Source organism: Momordica charantia (genome assembly GCF_013281855.1).
Source record: "Momordica charantia cultivar OHB3-1 chromosome 9 unlocalized genomic scaffold, Mcharantia_2.0 BLBB01000009.1, whole genome shotgun sequence".
NCBI lineage: Eukaryota > Viridiplantae > Streptophyta > Magnoliopsida > Cucurbitales > Cucurbitaceae > Momordica > Momordica charantia.
In genome coordinates, this window is record NW_028275167.1 from 11546529 (window position 1) to 11571322 (window position 24794).

At 39.6% G+C, this 24794-nt stretch overlaps 1 protein-coding gene across 2 annotated transcripts in view; it reads left to right on the forward strand.

Annotated features, from left to right (window-relative positions):
• Positions 1–24794, forward strand: part of LOC111025573 (sec34-like family protein) — a 64739-nt gene that overhangs the window by 17847 nt on the left and 22098 nt on the right. For both annotated transcript variants that reach the window (XM_088117532.1, XM_088117533.1), the window contains 7 exons: positions 6646–6723; positions 7610–7695; positions 7775–7841; positions 18474–18536; positions 18664–18765; positions 18924–19028; positions 19128–19220. In XM_088117532.1, coding sequence (XP_087973658.1) covers positions 6646–6723; positions 7610–7695; positions 7775–7841; positions 18474–18536; positions 18664–18765; positions 18924–19028; positions 19128–19220 — 594 coding nt within the window. The remainder of the gene's footprint in view (positions 1–6645; positions 6724–7609; positions 7696–7774; positions 7842–18473; positions 18537–18663; positions 18766–18923; positions 19029–19127; positions 19221–24794) is intronic.

Sequence of the window (24794 nt, forward strand, 5' to 3'; positions counted from 1 at the left end):
TCATAAGTTCTTTCGGTAGGTGGACTGCAATGGTGGCTTCATCTGGCTCCAAAAGATCTCAAATAGAAGAGGTTGTTTGGTGGAGTTAACGAAAGTGCAAGTAAATGGAGGAAAGAGAAATTTGGTTGTTCCTTCAGACGAAGATTTTAAAGGCTGGATAGCTTTTAGGGAAATGCTTATAAGTTTTGTGAACCCGGTGGAGGAGGATTACCAGGTACAGGGTTTGAAGAAGGTGAAATCTTATGCAGAGGTTATTAGAAACAAAAAAGAACAGCTTTTGAAGGGTAAAAGCGAAGGAAAGGTTGAGACAACAGAAAAAGGAGAAGATGGAGAAGTCAGAGCTTTAAACTGGGAAGAAACTATAGTAGTGACACGACGAGATTTCCATGATGATTGGGGTTGGATTCTAGAAATTTTACAGAATCAATTAGAAGAAAGATTTATCATCAATGCTTTTCAACTGGACAAAGCTCTTTTAAAGTGCAAATCGAGTGAGCTGGCGAGACTTCTAGCTTTGAATAAAGGTTGGATTACCTTTGGACCTCTTACTCTGAAAATGGAGAGATGGGATGCTAAAAAACATGGCCGCATTAATGTAGTTCCTTCTTACGGTGGATGGGTAAAAATCAGGAACATTCCTCTCCTTTTATGGAGCCTAGCGACTTTCAAAGCAGTGGGAGACTGTTTAGGTGGCTTCATTGAATATGCAACTATGCAAGTAAAAATGCCATGCTTACTGATTGTTTTGAAGTGGTCATTAAGATAAAAGGTAACTATTGTGGTTTTGTTCTTGCTGAGGTTAAACTCTTTGACAAAGATCAGATTTTTATAGCTTAGGTTAGCACCTTCCAAGATGCAGATTTGTTGATTGGAAAAGTTGCCGGAATCCATGGTTCTTTCTTGCCAGAGTCGGTGGCAGCTTTCTACAGTGAAAGGGGAGGCGAAAGAGTTTGTCCAGTGGATCTTTGGAGGGTCAAAGATGGTTGTCTGAGTCCACCAATGGTTATTATTAGATACCCAGAAGTTACCCAAAGTCAACCATTGGGGCCCATGGAGGCAGGTATTTGTCTTTCACCTTTTTGTGATAGTATGGTAGGGTTTCCCGAAAAAACAGAGGTTCAGCCAACTTTTGGGCAGACCTCGAGACCCACAACTGATATGACAAATCAAAAGTTGAAGGCTCCTTCCATCTCTGTACAAGGGCGGGATTGTAGAGGAAAGGGAGTTTCTTTTAACAAAAAAAAAAGAGGTTAGAATCCTTACAAAAAAAAGGTATCATATGCTCAACCGGAAAGGGAAGTCCTGCTGCGGATTTCGAAAATGGTTTAGATGGAAAAGGGAAGGAAGTCGAGGTAGCCTCTGACTTTTCTTGTTCCAGCCCGGCGAGTTCCTTTTATGAGGAGAAAGGTGCAGATGAAAGAAATGAAGGGGACGAGCCTTTGGAGGCAACCTTTTCAGAGGATTTAAATAATTTATTTCTAGAAGAGGAAGTGTTAGAGCAACCTGAGGAAGAAATCAGGCAGAATGGTATGGAAATCATTATTAGAAAAGAGGTGGGGGCAGACTCTCTTGGCTCCCTCGTTAGATGTGCAACAAATAGAAGAGCCACAAAGCATGGAAGTAGGGGAAAAATGTCACTTTCCTTTCTCTAAGAGGATGGTTCGGTATTTAAAAAAGCATAACATGTGCATAAGACCCATTCCTTCGAAGGCTAATTCGGCCTACAAAGGGAACTCCCAGACTAAGAAAGTGTCTAGAGAAGTTACAAATCTCCTTAGAACTTGGGAGAAGGAAGCTGATTTAGAAGTAGATGATAGTACCCAGGAGAATGAAGTTTGTTTATGAAGATTCTTTCTTGGAACGTTCGGGGGTTGGGTGCTCTACCCAAAAGGGCCTTGGTTAAAGAAGTTTTGAAGAAGAATGATCCGGACCTAGTCATCCTTTAGGAGTCGAAACTTTCCTCTATAGACAGAAGGCTCATTAAATCAATTTGGAGCTCTAGACGGATTGGGTGGTCTTCTTTGGATGCAGAGGGGACGGCCGGTGGTATTTTGATGATGTGGAAAGAAGACAAAATCACAGTGGCTGATTCCCTGATAGGTGAGTTCTCTGTAACTTCTCTGTAACTGTTGATTTTTGTTATAATAACATCTTTAAGGGTTGGATTTCAGGTGTGTATGGCCCTGCCACCCCTCACGGTAGAGAAAATTACTGGAATGAATTAGCTGCTCTTTCATAATTCTGTGTTGGCTGTTGGTGTTTAGGGGGTGACTTTAATGTAACTCGATGGACTTCGGAGAAGCCAAGAGGAGGCAGGATAACTAAGAGTATAGGCTCTTCAATGACTTAATTGTTGAGCTTGATTTGGTAGATATTCCAATGAAGAACGGTCAGTTTACTTGGTCGTGTCGTAGGAATTCCCCGTCTGCCACTAGAATTGATAGATTCCTCATCTCCCAAGATTGGAATATGGCCTTTAAAGATGTTATGTTAAATAGGATATCTCGAACGACTTCCGATCATTATCCCCTTTTACTCAGTTTTGGTTCTCATAAATAGGGTCCAACCCCTTTCCGGTTTGAGAACATGTGGATGGACCATCCGGATTTTCTGGAAAAAATTAAACAGTGGTGGATGGAGGCTTCTCCTAGGGGATGGTCGGGTTATGCTTTCATGGAACCTTTAAAAATTCTAAAGGGACATTTGATCAAGTGGAATAGAGAAGTTTTTGGCAGGGTGGATTGCGAGAAAAAATAGTGCCAGATGCAAATAGATGAGATAGACAAGGCTGAGGAGAGGGGGCACCTAGATGCTGATTTGAACACCAAAAGGAGAGCCTTGAGACTTCAGCTATCGGAGATGGTTTTTAAGGAGTTTAAACTATGGTCTTAGAAATGTAAGCAACAATGGCTTATGCAAGGAGATGAAAATACGCATTTCTTTCATCAATGGGCTTCGACAAGAAAAAACAGGAACTAAGTTTCATCGTTAGAGGATGGTCATGGGAATTTGCTCATTACTGATGAGGATATAGAGCAGGAAGTCGTGAAGTTTTTTGAAAGGCTGTATGCTACTACGGAGGGCTTGAGATTCACTTTGGAGGGTATTCAATGGGCCCCCCTCACCGGTCAGTGGAGTAGATGGTTGGAGGAACCTTTTAAAGAGGAGGAGATCCGGAAAGCAATTCAAAGCCTAGGAAACTTGAAATCTCCAGGTCCTGACGGTATGTCGAATGAATTTTTTTAAAAAACTTCATCTTGAAGACAAACATAGTAGAGATGTTCCAAGATTTTTTTGAAAATGGAATTATCAACAACAAGACCAATGAGACCTATATATGCCTCATCTCAAAGAAACTAAAGGCTAATAGAGTTTGTGAATACAGGCCTATTAGCTTGGTCACCTCCTTGTACAAAATAATATGTAAGGTCTTGGCTGAAAGACTCAAAAAAGTCCTCCCTGTTATCATTGATGACTCTCAGGCGGCTTTCGTGGAGGGAAGGCAGATTCTTGATGCTATTATGGTTGCTTCGGAGGTCGTTGGGGATTGGAAAGATAAGAAAAAAAGAGGCTTCTTGTTAAAGCTTGACCTAGAAAAGGCTTATGACAAGGTTGATTGGGGTTATCTTGACGCGATCTTGAGGAACAAAGGCTTTGGAAATAGGTGGAGAATGTGGATTAGAGGCTGTCTTACATCGACCAATTTCTCCATCATTGTCAACGGGAAACCGAGAGGGAAAATTAAAGCGAGAAGGGGGATTAGGCAAGGAGATCCCCTTTCTCCTTTCCTTTTCACTATTATTGGAGACTCACTTAGCCGGTCCATCCATTTTTGTTGCGAAAGAAGATTCCTAAGTAGCTCTAGGATAGGCCACAATAGGGTGACACTCACACACCTTCAATATGCCGATGATACTATCATTTTCTGTCCAGATGGTGATGACAACTTAGAAAGGTGGTGGACTTTCCTAGCTATCTTCATGATGGGATCTGGTCTTTCTCTCAATCTTGAGAAGACAGCCTTGGTGGGAATTAATGTGGAAAAGGAGGTTATTCTTGAGCAAGCTGCTATTTTTGGTTGTAAAGCAGAGGTGCTTCCTATTAATTATCTGGGGGTTCCTCTAGGAGGAAATTTCAAAAAAGCTTCCTTTTGGGATAAAATTGTAGAGAAGTTCAGGGCTAAACTCGAAAATTGGAAAAATCTTATGCTTTCCAAGGGAGGTAAGCTCACTATGGCTCTTTCAGTGTTTTAACAGCATACCGTTGTATGAAAAAAGTGATCTCAGAATTGGAGAAAATTGTTAGAAATTTCTTTTGGAGCGGCTACGGTCAACACCCTCAGAGGCATCTAGTGAGTTGGGAACATACTTCCCTGCCAAAGGCTTACGGTGGGTTGGGGATTGGAGCTTACCTTGAAGGAGGAAAGATGCTGTGATTTTCTCCAACATTTGGAAATATTAGTCCAAGGGCATCGAGAACTATTATTTTTCCTTTCCAAAGAGTGCCAATTGAAAGAATCCATACCATAGATGCCTGCTATCACAATACGCCACAGAGAGTCAATCTCTTGAGTGAATCTCCAACCCCATTTAGCAAGAAGGCATGATTTCTCTGCTTGAAATTCCGAAAACCTAAGCCACCATCACAAAGAGGAAGGGAAGTCACATCCCAGCGCACCAAATGCTTGATTTTGCCTTCAGAATTGCCCCTCCAAAAAAAATTCCGCAAAGAGCATTCAAGACTCTTACTAACTGATGAGGGTAGCTGAAAAACAGACCTGAAGTAAATTGCAATATTACTAAGTACTGCACTGCAAAGAGTAAGTCGGCCTCCTCTGGAAAGTTGAAAACGACTCCAACTTGATAATTTTTTCGCTATTTTTTCTTGGACAGGCTGCCAAAAAAAGTTTGATTTTGGATTCCCTCCGAGTGGCAAACCGAGATATGAGAAGGGAAGAGAGACCGCTTTACAATTTAACCTAGCTGCCAAAAGGTTTATCCTCTGAAGATCTATATTGATTCCACATACAGAAGACTCATCCCAATTTACCTTGAGGCCTGAAAGCCATATGAAAAGCTCAATTGGATTTAGCAAGGAGTGCAGCTTACTATCATCATCAGTTGAAAAAAGTAAGGTGTCATCTGAAAATTGGAGGTGGGAGATGTGCACTTTCCTCTGACCCACAATGAAGCCTTCTATAAGTTGCTTTTCATAGGCATTTTCCAGCAAACTACTCACCACATCACTTACCAAGAGGAAAAGGAAGGGAGAAAGGGGATCTCCTTGCCTTAACCCTCTTGATGCAGAAATTCGTCCCCAAGGTCTACCATTGATGAAGATGGAGAATTTAGTTCCTCTGACGCATCCCATAATCCACTTTATCCATCTTGACCCAAAACCTTTCTGTTTGAGGATGATTTCAAGAAATTCCCAATCAATCATGTCAAAAGCCTTTTCAAGGTCTAATTTTAAAATCCATCCTTTCTTCTTTAGCCGCTTGTATTCTTCAACCAATTCATTGGAAATAAGTATGGGGTCTAAAATTTGCCTTCCTTCTATGAAGGCGCTTTGATTTAAGGAGATGGTAGAAGGCATAACTTTTTTAAGTCTCTCGATAAGGACTTTTGATAGCACCTTGTAAACTGATGTTATAACGCTTATAGGCCTAAAATCTTTGACCCTGGATGCTTTATCTTTCTTAGGGATAAGACAAATGAAATTTTCCTTCAAGCAAGAATTGATGTGACCATTTTGGTAGAATTCCTGGAACAAACGGATGAAATCAGTTTTAAGAATGTTCCAGAACTTGAGAAAAAATTCTATAGTATAGCCATCAGGGCCTGGGGCTTTATTTTTCCCAAGAAGTTTTAACGCTGCTAAGATTTCTCCCTCATCAAAACTGGATTCGAGAAGGTTTCTACCAGCTTAATCCCTGAACTGAGCTGTTGTGATTAATATTTAGGTCTTGTTAGACAGACCTTCATCATATCCCAAAAAGCTACCCATCCGCTTTTGCCATAACCAGCTGCAATCTTGATTCTCCTTTCCCCCAGAAGTTGGCAAACAACACATTCAACATTCAACCTTGAATCATTTTTTACGGATTCTACATGTTCCCGAATTGTCTATGCTTGACCTGGACTTTGCAACAAATCAACAAAATACGGCACCAGATGAGATAAATACAGAGGCAACAGGGCTTTATTAAACATCTCTTCAACAAAATAATGATCCTTCTCAAACCAAATGCAATCCTTCATTTTGTCTCAAATGTAATGATCATCGTTTCCTCTTACCAAAACGAAAAAAAATGAGAGAGAATGGAGTGCTTGTGTTAAATTTCTTTTCCCTGTTTGGTGCTAAGGGGAGAGCATGCATTTTCTTTTAGAGTTTTTGTTCGGGAACTACAATCTATGGCTTTGCTATTGAATTATTTCCTTGTATTTGGTATAATCTGTACATCCTTTTGGTGTATGTGTATATTCTTAACGAAATGTTCTTTATAATAATGTTCTTTGTATATGAAAAATTATTGTATGTACTATTATGTGTTTGAATGATCAGCAACTTTGTCATCTGAAACTTTATAAATTGAAACTTAGTACGAATTTATCTTGTTTTGTTAAGTCGTTTTCTTCATTATAGGTAATGGAGAAGCAGAGACTAATTGAGTTTGCTGAAGCACTTCGCAATAAGCTCAACTATTTTGATGAGTTGGAGAATGTAAGGTTTGGCTTTTGACATAAGAATTTCAATATGAATGTTGTACTATTATTCAGTTTCTCTGACCATTTAGTAAATTCTTTTTCTTTTATTTTAGTTTTGATGGATCATTTTGATAGAAAATGGCACCTATTAGTTATAAAAAATTATAAGGTCAAAAACATCAACGAAATCTCTATTTATATTTTCCCTAAAGAATTCCTGCTCCTCTTTTCCACTATGAGAGAAAAAAACTTGCTCCAGAAATTTCTTTCCAATGTGTGGTAAACTCTAAGGAATACTGAAAATATTGAAAATCTTACTCCAAAAGCGTATTTGTAAAATTGAATTGAAGAAAAAGGTGGCTATGGTTATGATTTTCTTCATGGTCATTATACATCACTCACCAGTTAGGGCAGGGAGAACGTGTTGGTCCTCCTCAACCCATATTATTGGTGTTTAATTCCCCCCAAGCCAGTGTCCATATTAAGACTTCAGACTTTTTTGGACCAGCGTGTCCTCTTCCAATTTGTTTTTAGTACTAGCTTCATTTAGCACATGGTTATCTGCTAAAAGGAAATTGGTCAATGACTTAACCAAGAAGTTCTCACCTTTTTCAAGATCCCACACTTTTATCCTCAGTGCAGGTAGGAGTGAAGCCATCTTACTCTCCCATTTGATTGATAAAATCAGTAGCTTCGTTATAACCTATTTTTGGTGATGTGTTTGCAATCTATTGCTTGTTCTCTACAAATATAACCTAGCAATTAGCATTCAGTTTTACGTAATTACTGCCTACATTTTTGAAATTTTTCCATCCTTGATAATGGATAATTCGTTTGAAATTACATACCTTAACGTTTGCAAATTGTTTGTACATACCTTAACGTTTGCAAATTGTTTGCAGATCACCGCCATCTTTTATTCACCAAACATGAGTGTTGGAAATGAAAACTTTCTTCCCATGCTGAAAAGGCTTGATGATTGCATATTGTAAGTGCTTAAATTAGGTCATTGCTTTACTTAAGTTAGTTGAGTGTGACATTTTGAAGTTTACTTTTGTTTTCTTCAGATTTGCAGAGAGTAATCCCCAATATGCAGAGTCCAATGTTTATCTGCTAAAATTTCGACAACTCCAGGTCTATTTTTCTGTTATTTTTTACATTCCCCTCCCTGTTATTCATTGATAGCAGTTAACTAATTATTGGGCAGTTGAGTGTTGGAAAAGAAAAAGTTTCTGGTTTGCCGAAAAAAGAAAAATTAAAAAATTATAAAAAAAGTGCATTCTTCTTTCACTGAGCACAACAGAAAGAAGAGAATTTGTATCATTTTAAAACCCCTATGCTTATCGAATGATAGGAACGATAAAACCTGGACTTTTTAAAATTGGATTGAGGAAGCGGTGAGTGCCTTCAAGAGATTGAAATATGCTATGGGGAACTATTTTCGGTGTTGGCCTGCCCTCTCAAATTTTCTAGCTCCATTAGGAGTTGAAATTGATGCCTTAGGTTTAAGGCTAGGTGTTGTCTTAATGCAAAATCATCAACCTCAAGCCTATTTCAGTTAGGTGCTGCTTGAACAATTGCATTTGAAACCCATATACGTGAGAGAGTTGATGGAAATTGTGCTCACGATTCAACTACATCGTACTTGCAAGTCATAAGACTCAAGTTCCAGTTTCCCTTGTGCTAAGATGGTAGGGCCGAGTGGGTTAGAAGCTTTGGAGGCCGGACTAAAATGAAGAATTTGCCTCTTTCTTTGTGGAACAAGGAACACTTCGAAGCCACTAGTAAAATGTAGGTGGGCTCATTAGTATTTCTTTGGAAAAAATTGATTTGTTGAATTATTTTGAAGCTTCTGTTAAAGTGAAGAAGAATCAATGTGGGTTCATTCCAGAAGAAGTTGTTCATGAATCCATCCTGGTGATATGGTGGTCCAAATCTCTCCTTTAGTTGGCTGTGCATCCTCTTTCAGACCTGAATTTTTTAATATCATGAATTCAAATTGGCTTTGCAATCTTTTGGATTTTTCGCATGCCCAGGAAGTGAAGGAAGATGAACGGTTTTTTTTTCCATGGCTCCCTTTTTTATGACAAATTTTGGTAAGAAGTTGGGTGATAAGTCGTTAATGATCTGTCTTATACCCTTCATCCAGATTTGACTAACATTCTTGATGGCCTTGAGGTTTTTAATCCATTTGTTGAGCTCGGCATTGCACTTAATAGGGCTGTTGTTTTTAATGACGAGCATCTGGAAAAAGAAGTTATTGAAAATTCTTTGCATGAAAAGAATGTAAAAGATGCTTTGCATGAAGAGCTAGTTGAGAAAGTAATTTGGAAGTTGTTTTAGTTTCCTTGCATGAAAAGTTCCTTAAGTCAGTAGTTGATGGGTTCCAACTAGATGTTTTAATGCAGCTGCGGATATTGTGGCAATAGCTGATCATGCATCTCCCTCGAATTTAGTTGTTGGTTCACAAGCCACTTGTCCCTTGCTCAAGAAGAAGAAAGGGCAGGTTTGAAGATTTAAATTCTGATGAATTGATGGCTGTTGATGTAGTTAATTCAGCCTTGGAAAAGGAAAAAAAGATATTTCCTCGTCCTTTTTCTTTAAACAAGATACGAACATCTCACTGAAAAAATGGAACGGAAAAACAAAGGAAACAAACTCCCAAAAAGTGAGAGGAAAAAGAAAAAAAGAAAATAAAGAGCTCTGAAAATAATTGCAAATCTTAAAAGAAATAGGGCCGCGAAAAAAGGAAGAAACAATATTGCAGACCCTTCAAAAGATAATCCATGAACCAAAATAGATGAGAAAAAAGCCCTCCCATGGGTTCTCTTTTGCAGGGCCTGTGTTATAGTTATCAAGGAGGTAGCTTTGAGAACTCTCTTGTGCTCTCCATTTGCTTTGTTTGGAGGCTGATATTTTCTTTTTGGTCTTGTTTTCAGCTGTTTTTTCAGAGTTCTGTAGGCTGGGGACTTTTTTGGTTGTTTTGTTTTGGAGTCCGTGGTTGGTGACTTTCAAAATGGTGTCTTATGGTTTGGTTTGTTATGGAGAGTTTGCTTTGCTTTTTTTGGTTGGTTATTTTTTTCTACTCCTTTGTGGGAGTCTGTATCCTTTGAATATTTTATGATTTTCATCTATCAATGAAAAGTTTGTTTCTTGTTAAAAAAAAATTATCCTTGCAACTCTAATTGGCGTGATCTTCTAGAATGTATGATCTTCCACTCGAGTAAGGGACTGTGTGAGATTCTAGTCAAATGGAAATATCTTCTAGATTGCAAGCTCGGGAGCTACTTGATTTGGTTAGTAAGCAATTTATGGTGTTCCGCCTTGGGGACGAGGTACTTCTTGGGCCCAAGGTATTGTTTGGTCCCTGGCAACGTATATTGTAGGAGTGGTAAAAAGTGGAGTACACCCTTGATAGTTAGTTATGTATATGACAAGGTGGATATTTGTGTTGGGGCAATGAAAGTGTGAGATTTTTTTTTTAAAGAAACAGAGAATATATTGGTTAGCAAGACCATAAAAAAGAGGGGAGATAGGTATTCCCACAAGCTAAAGGTTTACATAAAGGACTCCCAATTGATCATAATACGAACAAGATCATAATTACAAGACTGTGAGATGGCAAGCAATTTTAATTGCAAGGTTGATTTTATGCCTGTCAAATATTTGGACTGCCATTGGGAGGGAACCCTAAACAGCATAGTTTCTGGAATCCAATTCTTGAAAAAATTTCTTTGAAGCTTGATAGATGGAGAAGATTTCATTATCAATGGGGGGAGGTAGGTTAAATTTCTGTAAATCGGTTTTTTAACAAGAAATAACTTTTCGTTGATATATGAAAAGAAGAAAAAGTTCAAGGATACAAAAATTCCCGAAGGAGTGAGAGAAAAAGAGAAAAGAGTCTCAACAAGGAGAAATACAATCAATATAAGAACAATGAATGCCATCAATAAGAACATGCTAACTAATATCAAAACGATCCACCAGGGGGCAAGGACACGAGAAAGAAAATTGGCGTGTCCTACTTTTTTGAAAATTGGCGTGTTGCCGTATCGGTGTTGTGTTGTGTCTGTGTCGTGTGACTGTGTCTATGCTTCTTTGGCTACCAATTGTACCACAAACACTCTGGATTTCATAGTTATCATGTAAGTCGGAATAAAGCCACAAACCTTATTCTCTCCTTGAATAAATGCTGCCGAACAATCCAACATATTTAGGGCTTTTGACGCGACTTTCGGCAGGCCATTGAGGTGAGTACCAATTGCCTGAAAGCATTGCATATTCCAGAAGTTTAAAGATAAATCATATATTTTCACCCACCCACCAAAACAAACCGACACTTCGTTTCTGCCGTGTTCTTCAATATTCCACTTTTCCAATTCACGTGAAGTCCATCTATCTAGCCATTTGCCATTGAGCCAATTAGGATTTAACAATCTTTCATGCTTGAATCTGTGTAAAGTCTTAGCTACCAAGAAGTAATTAACTTGACAATTCTTTGAGAATACACTTTTCAGGGATGCAATTTCCTTCCAATTATCATGTGCGCAAAATCTTGAAACAAGTATGACATTATTCCAATCCATTTCCACTACTTCAGATTCCTTTTTGACCCAGTAAGAATTTCTCCCCTTTCAAATTCTCGTTGCTTGACCAAAGAACATTCCTCTACAAATGTCTCATCCTCTACCGGAGGGGTTGGCATAATGCTGTTTCCTTTCTTAACCTTCTCTGTATTTGAATAATTAGAGACTTTCAATAGTTTTCATTGAAATTCACCGAACAATCTTTTAACATGTCCCGAAAATCCCAACCCCAACTCTAGCCGCCACTGCCCCATCCATTCTTCTAGACGCCGCCGCACCATTCGCCGTCGCTGCTGTCTTCTTCCATCCTAACCCTAGTAGCCACTCCATCCCTAACCCCAGCCCTTGTCGTCTTCTTCCAATCGCTGCCGCCTCTCTAATCCTAACCCTAACCCTAACTGCCGCTCTAACCCTAACCCTAACCCTAGCTGCCGCTCTAACCCTAACCCTAATCTTAGCCGCTGCCCTCTTCTTTGCTGTCCGCCATTTCTGCTGCTCGCCCTCACCTTGGCCATCATCGATATCCACATCCGCGTCGCTAGGGTTTCTCTTCGTGGCCGTTTTCTCCTCCCATCTTTGTGGCTGGTCCTCTTTCTGCCGTCGTCGTTGCTCGCCAACCCTATCCATTCCGTTCGGCGCCGTCGCCCTTCTAACCCTAAGCCGCCGTCGTTGCCCTCCTAACCTTAACTCTAGCCGCCGCTCTAACCCTAACCTTAACCCTAGCCGCCAATCTAACCCTAACCCTAATCTTAGCCGCCGCCCTCTCCTTTGCCGTCCCCCATCGCTGCTGCCCGCCCTCACCTTCGCCATCGCTACTGTCCAGTTCCGTGCCGCTAGGGTTTCTCTTCGTGGCCGTTTTCTCCTCCAATCTTCGTGGCTATCCTCTTTCCGCTGTCGTCGTTGTTCGCCAACCCTATCCATTCCCTTCAGCGCCGTCGCCCTTCTAACCCTAACCTGCCGCCGACGTTCTCCTAACCCTAAACCGCCGCCAATGCCCTCCTAACCCTAATCCACTACCGGTGTCCTCCTAACCCTAAGCCACCGCCAACGCCCTCCTAACCCTATTCCGTCGCCGACGTCCTCTACCCTAAATTGCTGCCATCGCCCTACTAACCCTTGCCGTTATTGTATTCACATCCGTCCCAACCAGCTCACCGTCCTTTTTGGCTGCTTTCAAATGGATTGGAGAAATTGCAGCATTCAAGACAATTATTATTGGGTTAGGTGTGACAGTGACTGTTTTCTCATAAAAGACTCTAGGAAAAATGTTCAGATTTCTCTTCAATTTTCCCAGATTCAGTGGTTGGAAAAGGCTTTGGTGGAACTTCTGCATTTTCCTTTGTACTCAAGATTCTCCATGCAAGTTAGAGAATAGAGCGAAACTTGTCGACTCCAGAATAAAAGACTCTTGAAAGGCTGGTTTTTGGAATGTGTTGTTTGGCCCTCTTCGAGTGGAAGAAAATCCATAATTATACCTGCAAGGTTTAGAAAGATCGGTTGGGTAACCTTTTGGGACATGCTAAAAAACTCATTTGTGAATTTCAAAGAAAAGGTGTTGCAGGGTGCCTCAAACTTTTCACTTGCAGAGAGGCTAAGAATAGAGATAGTATGATGGCATCCCTTATCGCAGAGGATGAGGTTTTCGAGAAAAGAAAAGGGAGCAACTCTTATTGGGTTCAAAAGGAATTTGAAGTTGTGGAAACATATTGGGATAATGCCATGGTTATTTCAAAGTTTTGTGCTTAGGATAACTGGAAGACAATCAATGCGTCCCTCAAAAGTTTCTTCTCAGAAAATTGCCAAGTCAACCCTTTCTTAGCAAATAAGGCTTTATTTAGATTCGAAAGTGGAAGACCCTTGAACTCTGATTGGCTCAATGGTAAATGACACAAGTTCGATAGATTTCACATGAAGATGGAGATGTGGGATCTTGAAAAACATGGCAGGAACAAAATGACAGTTTGTTTTGGTGGCTGGGTGAAAATCTGCGACTTACTTTTAGAGCTTTGGAACACAAATTGCTTCAAGGCCTGAAGCTACCAAGTCGTCTGTTCCCTCCGTTCAGCTTTCAAAGACTTCGTTGATTGCAGATTCTTCAAATCCTTTGATATCTAAAGATTGCAAGAAGTCTTGGTAGACGAAGAGTTTCAATTTGGCAACGTTTCTAATAAGGTTAGCTTGGAAAAGTAGATTGCAACTGTCCCCTCATCTACTCAAAACGCACCAGTTGGCCCAAACAATGTGTCGAGTCAGTTGAGCACCCCTATGGTCAGAAAAGAAGTGGGCATTGATCAAGAAGTGGACATTATTGGTACTTCTATTTTTCAAGAGCTAAATGCTGAAGCTATTTTGAACCGAAAGTCAAAGGGCAACCAGTTTCCACCGGATATGAAGAATACTGAACGATTAATTCAACCCCTTCCTTTTTAGTACTCTCGTAGAAAGCCTAATACTAATTTTGGAAAGGAGCTTGCAAAGCCCTCGGTAGCTGAAGGGGTTCAAGTTAATCTAAATAAGGCTTTCTTTGAGGAACGAGATGTAGTTAGTAAAGATAGTACGGATAAGGTAAATGTGCTGTCTTTCGGCACTATCCACTCCACTAACGAAGGTTTGCCTCTTAGATCATCTTCCTTAGAATTCTCAGATTTAGTGTTGCTGGAGAGATTTTCTTCAAACCTCCAAGATGGGTTCCAATGGCCTTGAAGCAATTTGTGTTCCAAAGCTCTAAAGGTAAGTCGCAGATTTTCACCTAGCCACCAAGACAAACTATCATTTTGTTCCTGCCATGCTTTTCAAGATCCCACTCCTCCATCTTCATGTGAAATCCATCTAACTTGCGCCATTTACCATTGAGCCAATCAGAGTTCAAAAGCCTTCCACTTTCGAATCTAAATAAAGCCTTATCTGCTAAGAAAAGGGTTAACTTGACAATGTTCCGAGAAGAAACTTTTGAGGGAGTCAGCGATTGCCTTCCAGCTATCCTGAGCGTAAAACCTTGAGATGACCATGACATTATCCGAATTTGTTTTCACAACTTCATGTTCCTTTTGAACCCAATAAGAGTTGCTCCCTTTTCTTTTCTCGAAAAGCTCATCCTCTGCGGTAGAGTATGCCATCATACTATCTCTGTTCTTAGCCCTCTGTATAAATGAAAAGTTTGAGGCGCCCTTCAATACCTTCGCTTTGAAATTCATCAATGAGTCTTTTATCATGTCCCAAAAGGTTACCCTACCGATCTTTCTAATCCCAGCAGGTACAATTATGAATTTTCTTCCACCAGAAGAGGGCCAAACAATGCATTCCAAAAACCAGCCTTTCAAGAGTCTCTTTTTCTAGAGACGACATGCTCCATTCCCATCCCTAACTTGCATGGAGAATCTTGAATACAAAGGAAAATGCAGAACTTCCACCAGAGCCTTTTCTAACCAATGAAGCTGGGAAAGCGGAAGAGAAATCTGAACATTCTTCCAAGAGTCTTTTATAAGAAAACGGTCACTGTCGCACCCAACCCAATAGTAATTGTCTTGAATGCTGCAATTTCTCCAATCCATTTGAAAGCAACCAAAAAGGATGGTGAGCTGGTTAGGAGGGCGTTGGCGGCGACTTAGGATAGGAGGACGTCGGCGGTGGATTAAGGTTAGGAGGGCGTTGGTGGCGGAGGAAGATGTCGTTGTCGGAAAACGACGACGTCGGGTTGGGGGGGTGACGGCGCCGAAGGGTAGAGTAGCGACTAGGGTTAGGGATGGCGAGCAGCGGCGACGGCGGAAAGAAGACTAGACAAGGGACCTTAACGGCCTATTTGGCCGTAGAAGGCGCTCTGGTGAGATCCTCACAGACAGAAAAAGATTGCAGTCGATTTGATAATGATCGAGTGCGGACGAGGATAGCGGCGAGGGCGAGGGCGAAGGTGAGGGTGGGCAGTGGTGATGGCAGACGGCAAAGGAGAGGCCGACCGCTAAGATTAAGGTTAGGGTTAGAGCGGCGGCTAGGGTTAGGGCTAGATTAGAGAGTCGACGGCGAATGGAAGAAGACAGCAAGGGCTAGGGTTAGGGATAGAGTAGCAGCTAGGGTTAGAGTTGGCGAGTTGCGGGGACGGCGAACGGTGCGGCGGCTAGGGTTAGGTCTGCGGCGGCGACTAGGGTTAGGGTTGGGAGTTTTTATGTTTTATTATTATTATTTTTTATTTGGAGAACTTATGCTGAAATAACCCTTCCTTAAACAAGCTTAGTTCTTCTAAAGAGAATATCCAAAGCCTTTTGGAGGCCGATTTCTCGGATGGCGATGAAGATTCACTTATTAGCATCTGTAGTTATGATTCTTGTGATAGAAAAGTCATTGTTGAGGACTCAATTGCTAGTGGTTTTGATATTTTCTCTAAAGATGGTCTTACTCCTCTATTCAATGAGGCTGAAGATAAAGAAACTTCTTGTTTACCGTTTGAAGATGACTCTTTGCAAGAGTTATTCAATGGATGTTCGGTCCCAAAGATTTGTCAGATTTTTTCAACAAGTGGGCATTACTTTTGTTCCAATAGATAGTGTGTAACTTCTTTTTCCGAGATGACACGTTGTTCTTCGCTATATTTCTCATCTATTTTTGAGGTTTTGGTTCCCTGTTCTTTTGTTAGGTTTTGTTTTGCTGGAGTTGTATTTAGTTCTGTTTAGTTTGGTGGTTTTCTGTCTGGTTTTTTGGTTTGTTTCTGGTTTTTTCTTTTAGGAGCTATTGTTTTGGCTTTTTTGGTTTAGTTGGTAGTTGGTTTTTATTTTTCTCCTTTTGGAGGTTGTATCTTTGAACACTTTGTATCTTTTCATCTATCAATGAAAAGTTGTTTCTTGTTCAAAAAAATAACCCTTCCATTGAGTAGAGTCCAAGTAAACCTTCCATTTGATAATAACACCTCCATCACTTCTAATTCATATATTATCTATCACGTTTTCTTGTTAAGTGGTTCTGTGCCAAGCGTGATTGATTGTTCCTCTTCGAAATCTTTCATTGGTGCAATCTTCTTTTCATTCAATAAAAAATTGCAGTGAAAGTCAGCCACAAACTTGAAAAATCCATAAGGACTTTTTTATGGGCAGATGTAGCAAACAGGTCCTTGAAGCATCTTGTCAGATGGAACATCACTTCTTTATTCCGAGAAGAAGGAGGCTTTGGGGTAGGTAACATTTGAAGGAATCGAGCACTTTTAGCTAAATGGAATTGGCGTTTTAGCTCAGCCTCGTTTGCATTATGGCAACAGGTTGTTGGCAGGTATCTATGGTACAGATCATTTTGATTGGAATGCATTAGAAAAGAGGTATGGTTCTAATTTAAGTCCTTGGAACAACATAAACAAGCAGTGGCACTTGATGGAAAAATTCTCTTTTTTCAAATTAGGGAATGGAAGCCGTATTCTCTTTTGGCAGCATAAGTGGTTGGGAAATTCTTTGATTAAAATCAGATTTCCTCGTTTATTTAGAGTATCCTCTTCTCCATCCATGTCAGTCTATGATGCATGGGATCAGAATACTTCCTCTTGGAGATTGTAAACTAGAAGATTGTTGAAGGATGAAGAAATAGTTGAACTTTTGGAACTTCTTTCCGACCTCAGTTTGATTGTTTTAAAAGAAGAAGATGACTGTAGAAGGTGGGTTTAGACTCTTCTGGAGTGTTTTCGGTCAACTCTTTAAGAAAGCCTAATGATTTCTCCTCCTTGTTACCAAGAAACTATTGATTCTTCTCAATGGTATGGTTAACACAGTGGAAGTTCTTCAGAAAAAGCTTCCAGAAATGATCCTTGTGCCACCCATTTGTGTCTTTTGTGAAGCTTGGAGTGAAAATTAGATTGCATGTTTTTTCTCTTTGCCCATTTTCTGTCAGTTGTTGGATATCTTTGCTGCGGCTCTTCAGTTTGTCATGGGTTTATGATTCAGAAGTTTCCAAGATGGTACCCCAGCTGTTGTCCGGGTTGTGTTTGCCTTAAAAATCAAGTCTACTTTGGATTAATGAGTGAAAGCTTTTGTTTGAGAGAAGCAAAAGGATGTTCGAAGGAAAAAAGAAGGCACTTGAAATTTTCAATATTTCTAAATTCAAAACCTCAATGGTGTACTCTTTCTAATTTATTCTCATGGTATGATATGTAATAATTAGGAGGCATTTATAATTCCGGTTTAATCTTTTTATGTTTCTTTTCATTACTTTTACTTGTCCCTTTCACTCCCTCGAGAGTTTGTATCTTTGAACAATTTTTGTTCCTTTTCATAAATCAATGAAAAGTTCGTATCTTGTTAAAAAAAAAAAAGAGCATGAGATCATCTTGTATTTGGGTAAGGTAATTGTTGATGAGAGAATTACCATCCCTCTTAAATAGGTTGGGTGGTGTGGTTTCTCTGCTTTTGACACCGATTGTACACTCTTTCTAGTAAATATTATCCATGATACTGTACATTATTATAACTACTTGGATTAGTTAGAGTTAATTTGGCTGTTTGGTAAATACACAACTTGTTTAATAGTTCAGGTTTGTAAGAGGACTAGTTTTTGATTGAGATGAGAAAACGAGTTGCATCATCTTTACAGAATGATTTGGATTAGGTCCAGACAACCTTTTTATTCTTGTAAGATGACTAGTTTTTGATTGAGATGAGAAAAATGAGTTACATCATCTTTACAAAATGATTTGGATTAGGTCCAGACAACCTTTTTATTCTTTGCCCTCCTGTGTCGGATTTTTAATCTGTGTCGATGGATTGTTTTTGTATTAACTTAGTTTAGACTTCCTAGTTCAATTCATGCCTTTGTTTGTTTGATAATAAATGGACATTTCAGTTTCTCGAAGCTTACTACTACAGATGATAGCTAGAGATTAGAGATAAGACTGCAAGATCTAAATTTATAACAAATACTTGACTTCACTTATGGAAGCAGTTACGTAAAAAAAGCAGAGTATTGTAGATGGGATGCATAAAAGGGTGAGCTTACTTTGATCATGCACCATCCTTTAACCTCAGGAAAATTGAGCTCCCTAGCGAGAAAAAAAAAAAGAGAAAGAAAGAAATGAAAATTTGATTTTGATTCTTAGCTGCATTGACAAATTTTATATCGGTTTACTTGTAAGCAAGTCACATTTGCACATCTTTTCCAGCTCTTATGATAGCCATGTACATCTTTTTAACTCTATATTTTCATCTTTATACAGTCTCGGGCACTTGGTATGATCCGGTTTCATGTTGTTTCTGTTCTCAAAAGTGCTTCTTCTCAGGTGAAGAAAAGTTATCCATGTTGACTGACTACCTACAAGTGCATACTAACATGTTTAGACACAATCGTTGTGGCACTTTGCTGTTAGATGTCTTAATTGTAGTTAAAGTTATTGTTTCATTTACCAGGTTCAGGCAGCTATGCGGAGTAGTAGCGGCAGTAATACTGCTGTTTCTGAAGGTGTAGAAGCATCTTTTATCTATGTGCGATTTGAGGCAGCAGCAGAAGAGGTAATGTTTCTGCTTACTTTGGCAATAAAATATCTTGTCATTATATTGTTATAAATCAAGCTGTCAGCTTTCCATACAAGGAGCAGACTGCTTTCAGAATAAATTTAGGAATCCTTGAAAGCATTATAGATGGATGACTAAATATTGTAGTTGTGTAGCTCAAAACTATGTTGGAAGAAATTGAGAGCAGATCTACTAGAAAAGAATATATAGAGATCCTTGCAGAATGCCATAGATTGTACTGTGAGCAACGACTTTCCCTGGTGAGCTCACTATATATAGTTGTTTACCTACATTTTATAGCCTTTGGATTGATGGTGATGTGGCAATACCTCGTTATTTTAATATTGAATACTATGTAGATAAAAAACATAGTGCATCAGCGTATATCTGAGTTTGCCAAGAAAGAGGCTCTCCCATCATTGACTAGATCTGGATGTGCATATTTGATGCAGGTAATATTTTCTTGCATTTTAATGATATATAAGGTAGATAAAAGTTAGGATGCCTCTTGTACATTAAATTGGTTTTTACTAATAGTTTCTAACGAAGGTCAGTGATGTCTTCCATTCTTTAGTTAGTTGCAACAGTGGAATAGAGATTTCAAATTGTTTTTAAAATTTAGAAACAAGGTGGTAGAACTTTCATTTTTTAATCTTTTGGGGACGAAGTGACTATAGAAATTACAAGAAAAAAATACTGCATTCAACTAAATTTATGATAGTTTGTATAAAAATATTTCTGGAAAACGCCTCATATCCATTAGTGGGAAACTTTAGAGGTTGTAGTGTAAAAATGTTGTAAAGGTAGAATGCTATGTTCTCCCTTCTCTCTTAGATTTCTCATTCAGGAGTGTTCACCATCAGAATTTGTTTCAAGTCTTGTCTTCAAGATTACAAGGAAGGTGAGACTCGAGAGTGTTCTTCAGCAGGATTTGCTATAAGATTAAGGTTTCTTGAAGCCTGGATTTGAAAAGTTGCAGTATTGGAAACAAGTTTTATTTGTTTTGGTGTGAAAGTGATTGTTGTTTTATTAAAGATTCTAAGAATGTTCAACTTCCTCTTCATGTGTCCCAACTCCATTGGTTTGAGAATGCTGTGGTGGAATGTTTGCATCTTTCCCTTTTTTTTTTTAACAAGATACTAACTTTTCATTGATAGATGAAAAGGAACAAAATTGTTCAAACATACAAGCTCCGAAAGGAATGAAGATAAAAGAAAAGGAAAAACATGAATTAAATACAAATGAACCGGAACCTAGCAAGGAGTTGTAAAAGCCTCCCAATTCATACCAATCATACCAGGTGAATATGTGGAAATCTCAACTAAGTAGGGCATTTAAAGATCTCATCTTTTATGGAATCGATCCCCCTTTCACTGTACAAGAATATGTGGAGCTTGGCATGTCTGGAAGCACTAGGAGTTGTAAAATGGGATTCTAGTGAAAGCGCTAGAAAGAGGAAAGAAAGGATTGTCCACCATCAAGTATCAAGTTGCTGGGGGGACTTCTTTCTGAAAGATCTGGGTAGATAAGCAGCTCAACTCGAAGAGGAGAGGGAGGGTGAACATAATTTTTTTTTAAAGCATTGAGTTGGGCAAAGAGAGGGGGGAAAGCATTCTTCCGAGTGTAAGCCCATTCCTTGTGAGAAAGTCACCAATATATTAGAATTTATTATTGACCAACCTTGAAGAGATAGGGAGATTAGCCCCAATTCGACGACGAAGGATAATGTGACTGAGGAAACCACTATTGCAGCTTTCAATGAGGCCATTCGGGATGACCGTCTAAATAAAAGTACTTTGAGCTGGGTTGTAGCCCGAGCGACCAGACTTAACATAAATGTAGCCACTAAAGCCATTCTAAAAAGGGGGAAAGATCTTTGAAGCTAGAGTGGTCAAAGAATCAGCATGGGCCAGGAGTAGTAAGTTCATCCCCAACAAAGCTATCCTCCTTCGGAGCTTGTTTGAGTTACCATTGTTGATCCATCTGCTTTTGAGCTAGCTGTAGTGGATTTTGGAGTTGCACTGATCGACAGGAGGAGCTCAAATTAGTAAATGGAAAAGAAGATGCAAAAGCTTTCGCAGTTACTCGCATACACTCTTTTTATCAGTATTTGGTATTTGTACTCTATGTCAGTCTCATTAGAAAATAATAGAGCTCATCTGGACTAAGCGAGGCTGCCATATCCGAGACCATTAGTATTAGTTCCCCTCCCACCAAAGCTTCCGAACTTGCCAAGAAGTGGCCTATTCCTACCATCTTTCTATCAGTTGCAACATGAAGAACATGCCTCAAATTATGAGGAGGGGTCATCCGAGCGTATTTAAATAGATACTATGTTGACATATGGATGCCTACGTCTAACCATTCCTCGGCTCCTCGGGCTTGGTTCGAGATATGAAGTTTGGTTATGACGAAGATCGATGGGTTTCCAGAGAAGGAATGCTGATCGTTCTGTGTTCATAAAAAGGAAACAAGTGGAAACTACGGGAAGAAAAAAAATCGAAAAAAACCAGGCTCCATCTACCTTTCACAGACATCAGGAACGAATGAAAGAGCCGCTACTTCTCGCTCTCCAAGTCCATCTCTTGATTCCAATGCTTTAGCCCATATCTCCATCTTCTAGCAAAGCAGATCTTTCTCCCTCAACCTTCACTCACTGGATCAGCTTTATCTGGGTTCAATCCTTTCTTCCTAAACGAGATCGATGATAGAGTATATATATTTGAATAAGACTTGCTTTTGCCAGCATGACACCAAGCACAGACTGGCAGCAAGGAGTCAATTGAATGACCAAAGCATCGTACTTGCTGCTCGTCAAAGCCATAGCTTGCTGTCTACTAAACGAGCCTCCATTGCCCGCTTGGCCTATATCTCTTTTTAAAATATACTCAGCCATGAGCGGTCCTCGGTTTCGTTTAACGAACTTGACGAGCGCAGATGTGAGGAAGCGGGAGCAATAAAACAACAAATCTCTCGCTTAAGGCTTTCATCCTATGAATCACGGACATGGATACGGGACACGGACACGGACACGACAGGACACAGCGATACGTCAATTCCTAAAAACTTAGGACATGGACACGTTGGGGATACGTTTATTTTTTTTTAATATTTTTTAGGATATAAGTAAATTTAACACAAAAAATGCTAAATACAAGTGAGCTCTAACTCTTGTGTAAGAGCTTTTCTTGATGGCTTGACAAAAGTTGCATTCCCATGAAAAATTTCCACCTCACTCAATTTTTGAATTTTAGTTACATATTGCGAAAGAGGTTTTGAATCATCTTCAATGCTAGAAGAGGCTGTTTCTTGGGATGGATTTGAATTTGATGAAGATGCCATCCTAATGTGTAAGCACAATGATAGAAAATAAAAATGAAATAAACAAAACTAAGTGGACAGAAACAAAACGTACAAAAAAAATCAGTTTACTCAAATTGGGGTTGTAAAAAAAGAAGAAGGGATGTAAAAGATGATTGTTTTTATTCGAGTTTAACTAAGAAAAGAAAAAGAAAAACAGAGGCAGGGGAGTTTACCTAAGAAAAAAAAAAGAAAAACAGAGGTAGGGGCGAGCGGCGGCGTCAGCGGCGGCGACGACAAAGAATGCGTGCAGTGGGAAATGGGTGGTGTGTTATCGTGGTTACTGGGTATTAGGTTTTTAATTTATTTGTTGTTTTTTTTAATTACTAATGGCCATTGGGCCTTTCTATTTGGGCCCAGAAAACCCATCAAGTTGCACAGGCCGTGTCCAGGCTGTGTCTCTGCCGTGTCTGACACGTGTTCGGCGCGTGTCCGTGCGTATTTGTGTCGGACACGTGTTCGACACAGATACTTCGCCCAACCTGTTTCCTAGCTTTCATCGTAAGTGTCCAACACAGATACTTCGCCCAACCTGTTTCCTAGCTTTCATCGTAAGTGTCCAACACAGATACTTCGCCCAACCTGTTTCCTAGCTTTCATCGTAAGTGTCCAACACAGATACTTCGCCCAACCTGTTTCCTAGCCTTCATCGTAAGGGGCAAAGAGAAGCCTTTCTCTTTGTGGTATTCCCCCCTTGCCTGCGTTAGTTATCCCTTATCATCCCTCGTATTCCTCCTCTTTATGAGATGTGGGATCGACCTTGCTGTTTCTACATCCTTTTGGATGATAAGGCATACCTATCGATGTTTTAGCCAGCCTTTGCTCCGATCATCATGGCTTTTTTTCTCCCTTTGCCCTTCATTTATGGGCACTCAAAACTCAAGTGACCTTTCTTCTTGCAGGACCAACACTCTATGTTTTTCATCACTATGGTCGGGCTATCGAACACGGAGTCATAAGTGAATTACGAGTCGGACCCTTTTGCGAATCGAGCGAGAAAATTTAAAACCTGATTTCCTCCATAAATTCAGTAGGCACAGGTATCAACGTCTAAGCCCACATTAAACATATGATGACCCCAAACCAGAAATCCAAGAACTAGTCTTTGCCATCCAGATGTGGAAAATTATTTTGACGGGAGGAGATGGTGAAGTGTCCAATGACACGTGTTTGGCTGACTTGCAGGTTGGGCCTGAATTCATACCAGACTCTTCTTTGTTTGAGCTGTGCTCCCACGCACGCAGACCGGAAGATCCTTGACTTGAAAATGAACCAACATTCCCATTGTTCTTGTTTCCTTTGTTCAAAATAGAATATGTAGAAACTTAGGGTTCACCTATGGGGTCTCGGTTGGCAAGCAGTTAATCGATATCTGGAATTAGTTCCCCTTCCTTACTTAATGGGTCTTCCTTAATCGATCTTATGGGTCTGAGTACTTGAGCCTTGAAAAAGGATCTCACGTTCCGTTCTATTGTGGAAGCTTATTTTCTTTGATTTTTGTGCTGGAATTTGAGTTATCTCTCCTCCTCTTTCAATCGACACACTCGACAGAGATAGGCTCCGGTGGCCTCGGCTTATACCTCTATCAAGCGGCCCTCTTATTTGTTCTAATTGGGGAGCTTTCTATCCCCATTTTTAGTGTTTTGTTTTTACAATATTTTCTTTCACTCTTTCTAGAGTTCGTATCATTTGTTTCTTTTCAATTTGTTTCTTGTCAAAAAGAATTCACTTGCAACTCTTCAACTGCTAAAGACTTTTCAGAAAATGTAGTCTTTCTTTGTGTATAATAAAAATGAAGAGGATGAACGAGACTTTTGGCTTTCTCAAAAGAAGATGGCTGCTTGTCTGTAGAATTATCATGCAAGGCATCTGTAATTAATGGTACTTCGATTTCTGCTTTTTCTTCAGGATCATGCAAGGCATCGGCATTTAAAAGAACTTTGTTTTCCACCTTCTCATTAAGTTTTGTGGGGCTCTCATTGATATTCAGAAACAAATTTTAAACTGGAATAACTCATCAGAAACTTTTCGTCTCCTCTTTCCTTAATAATGAAGTCAGATTCATTGTTAAGTAGAAATTCCTGACCATTTCCAATTGCTTTATTGACTATCTCAGTATCATCGTTATCATCTAAAGGAGCTTCAGAATGGGCTGCCAAAGCAGATTCTCTTTCTTCATTTCCACCAAAATTTGTGCTATCATTAAAGCAACAATCTTCAAACGACTCTTCATAATCCATTGAACTGAATAAGTGCTTGTCATTTAATGCACACACAACATTTAACTTGTCAGTTTGTAATTGATGGTATTTGTCCTTGGCTCTCTGTTCTTGGTTACTTTTCTCTTCGCTTCCTCTGGGGAGTTTGTATCTTTGAACAATTTTCTTCCTTTTCATATATCTAATGAAAAGTTTGTTTCTTGTTAAAAAGAAAAAAAAAACTTCAGTGCAAGGCTTTTCATAGACCGCATTCAGAAACCTTTCATTCTCTACACGAGCCACCTTTGGTAGTTCCTTCTTGAACCGCTTCAAAATTCGTAATCAAATGCTTATTAAATAACCCATCAACCTCTGCCAACTCATTAAAAAACGACCCTTCGGATTCCTTACTCTTGGCAATAAAAGAGGCATTGTTAGATGGAAGAGTCTGTTCATCTTACAAGACTT